The sequence below is a fragment of the Oryzias melastigma genome, unplaced genomic scaffold (assembly GCF_002922805.2).
Source record: "Oryzias melastigma strain HK-1 unplaced genomic scaffold, ASM292280v2 sc01735, whole genome shotgun sequence".
Lineage (NCBI taxonomy): Eukaryota > Metazoa > Chordata > Actinopteri > Beloniformes > Adrianichthyidae > Oryzias > Oryzias melastigma.
The window spans coordinates 1-2,661 of NW_023418315.1; the positions used below are offsets into that span (position 1 = coordinate 1).

At 41.3% G+C, this 2,661-nt stretch overlaps 1 protein-coding gene across 1 annotated transcript; it reads left to right on the top strand.

The window, feature by feature from the left end:
* The first annotated feature begins 119 nt into the window (after positions 1-119).
* Positions 120-1,288, top strand: LOC118598516. Its single transcript, XM_036211261.1, has one exon. The coding sequence runs from the start codon at positions 200-202 to the stop codon at positions 968-970; it is 771 nt and encodes a 256-aa protein (XP_036067154.1). The 5' UTR covers positions 120-199; the 3' UTR covers positions 971-1,288.
* The last annotated feature ends 1,373 nt before the right edge of the window (positions 1,289-2,661 follow it).

The following is a 2,661-nucleotide window of genomic DNA, read 5'->3' on the forward strand; positions in this document are numbered from 1 at the left end:
AGAAATTCAGAAGATGTCTGATTTGCCATCAGAACGGCTAAGTGAATCGTCACCATTCACTTACACCGGTTTGGATGTCTTTGGCCCCTGGCTTATAACAGCCAGGAGAACCAGGGGAGGTCTCGCCCATTCTAAGCGCTGGGCAGTTCTTTTCACATGTTTGAGTACATGCGCTGTCCATATTGAGGTGATTGAATCCATGGATACATCTTCGTTCATCAACTCACTGAGAAGATTCTTTGCCATCCGGGGACCTTCCAAACAGCTGCATTCAGACTGCGGGACAAATTTCATTGGTGCCTGCAAGGAGTTGGAATTCCACAAGGTGCAGAAGGAGTCAAAGGTGCAGATGTATACCAACAGTCGAGGTTACACATGGCACTTTAATCCGCCTCATTCTTCCCACATGGGTGGTGCATGGGAACGGATGATTGGTGTGGCAAGAAGAATATTAGATGCAATGCGGACATACATCCACTCCAGCTTGACTCATGAAGTTTTGTGCACTCTGATGGCCGAAGTGACAGCCATTATCAACTCTCGTCCACTTGTTCCAGTTTCTTCAGATCCGGAGGCTCCTGAGTTGCTTACACCTGCAATGCTTCTCACTCAGAAGCAAAGTGCACCACCCCCTCCAGGAAATTTCACAGAGAAGGACTTGTACAAACGACAGTGGCGTCAAGTGCAATGTCTGGCGGATCAGTTTTGGAGCCGATGGAAGCGAGAATACCTGCAGACACTGCAAGTGCGGCGCAAATGGCAGAACTCAACTCCAAATGTTGAAGGAGACATCATTCTGCTAAAGGATGCAGGAACGTGCCGTAACGACTGGGGTATGGCTCTTGTGACTAAGACCTTCCCAGGACAAGATGGACGTGTCCGCAAGATCGAACTTAAAGCAATGAAAGATGGAACTGCTAAAATGTTTCTCAGACCTGTAACAGAGATTGTTTTACTTCTGAAGAAGTGACTGTTGAATGGACTGTGTTGATGCAATGGTTCGTACATGACATCTTTACAGATGCCAGGCGGGGAGTGTCCTGCCCCCAGTTCATTTGCCTGTGTTCAGTCAGTTTGTCTTCCTTTAATTTGAAGCTACATTTAGTTTGTGCCTTTATTTTGAAGGCTGGATTTGGGTTTTTTCAGGAAGTCTATGTCAGCCACCTTAATTCAGTCTTTGCCATGCTGTCTTTTCATCTGCTGCCATCCTGCTTCTGTTTGAGCCAGAGACCTCATCGTCTGTAAGTTTTGGTTTAAGTTCATCAATATTATTCGTATTATTGTATCATTTGTCTCAGTTTCTTTGTGTTTATTTATTAAATTAGCAGCAGCATTGGGACTTTGTAAATAGAACTTTAAACACATTGTTTTGTTAAATTCATCATGTTTGGACATTTTATTTTATTGATTATAGCCTTTTGTATTTGCAGTTTTACTCTTTGTTGAACTAATAAATGGAGCTTGGAAGCAACTCCCCGACTCTACATTTTTCAGCAAGAGTTAAGCTTACTGCTAAATCATATTAGAAACATATGAGGAGAGCAGGAAACCCAATGTAAGCTCTTTGAGTGCCCTGAAAAGCGCAGATAAATCTAATCCATTATTATTATTATTATTAAATACAGGATTGAGCGCCTCTGGCGTGATGTCTTCATAAGTGTTACTGGTTTATATTACAATATCCTGCACTCTCTTGAGGACCAAGACTTACTCAACATCAGTAACATCCTTCACTTGTTCTGCTGCCACTACGTTTTTCTGCCACGCATCCAGGCCAGTTTGGATGTCTTCAGTGAGGTGTGGGACAACCATCCAATCAGGACAGAGCAAAACATGACACCAAATCAGCTATGGCAGTTGGGCTTGATCCAGAATCCTGTTTCTGATCCACAGGTAAATATATATGCCCTGTTAAAATATGAGCGATCCTTAATTTTTTTTTTTATCTCACTGTACAACACTACTGTCTTTTGTGCATTTCTACTGAAATACAAAGTATCAAGAATTGTGTCATACATTAACAAATGGTTAGCATGAATAGCACATCTGTAAGATCAAAATACATTGCAATGCATTTTGATCTTACAGACTTACAATTATCCTTACTTTGTTTAGAAATATATATTTACAAAATTAGTGTAGTTATTTAGATATGAAATTTGGCCTGACAGGGACAATATAAGTTAATTATTAGTAGGTCACTGTGCTTTCATTACTCTTCAACATTTAAAAAAGCTCTGCTCATGAACTCTGTCTTTTTTCAGGGTATTCTGATTCCAGAGATTGAATGGGAGGAGAGTGGATACATGACTAAACCTCATCCTGGGATCAACGTCCCGGTCTTGGATTGTCCTCTATCGGATCCACAAATGTTGGTGTCATGATCTGTGCTTAAGTTTTGTCATGTTTTGTTTTTCCCTGTCAGTCCCACCATTTTCAGGTTTAATCATCCACAGCAGTTTCCATTTAGTTAATCAACCTCAGTGTATTTAAGTGTCTGGTTTTCAGTTTCTCATTGTCAGGTCATCTGTTCTGTTCTGTCACGTTACTGGTTTGTGTTCTCCTGGTTTTGTCATGTTTTGAGTTTATCTAAGTAAATGTTTGAGTTTCCGCCACCATGTCCTGTCTCCTGCATTTGGGTCCTACACCTCCATCCCTGAC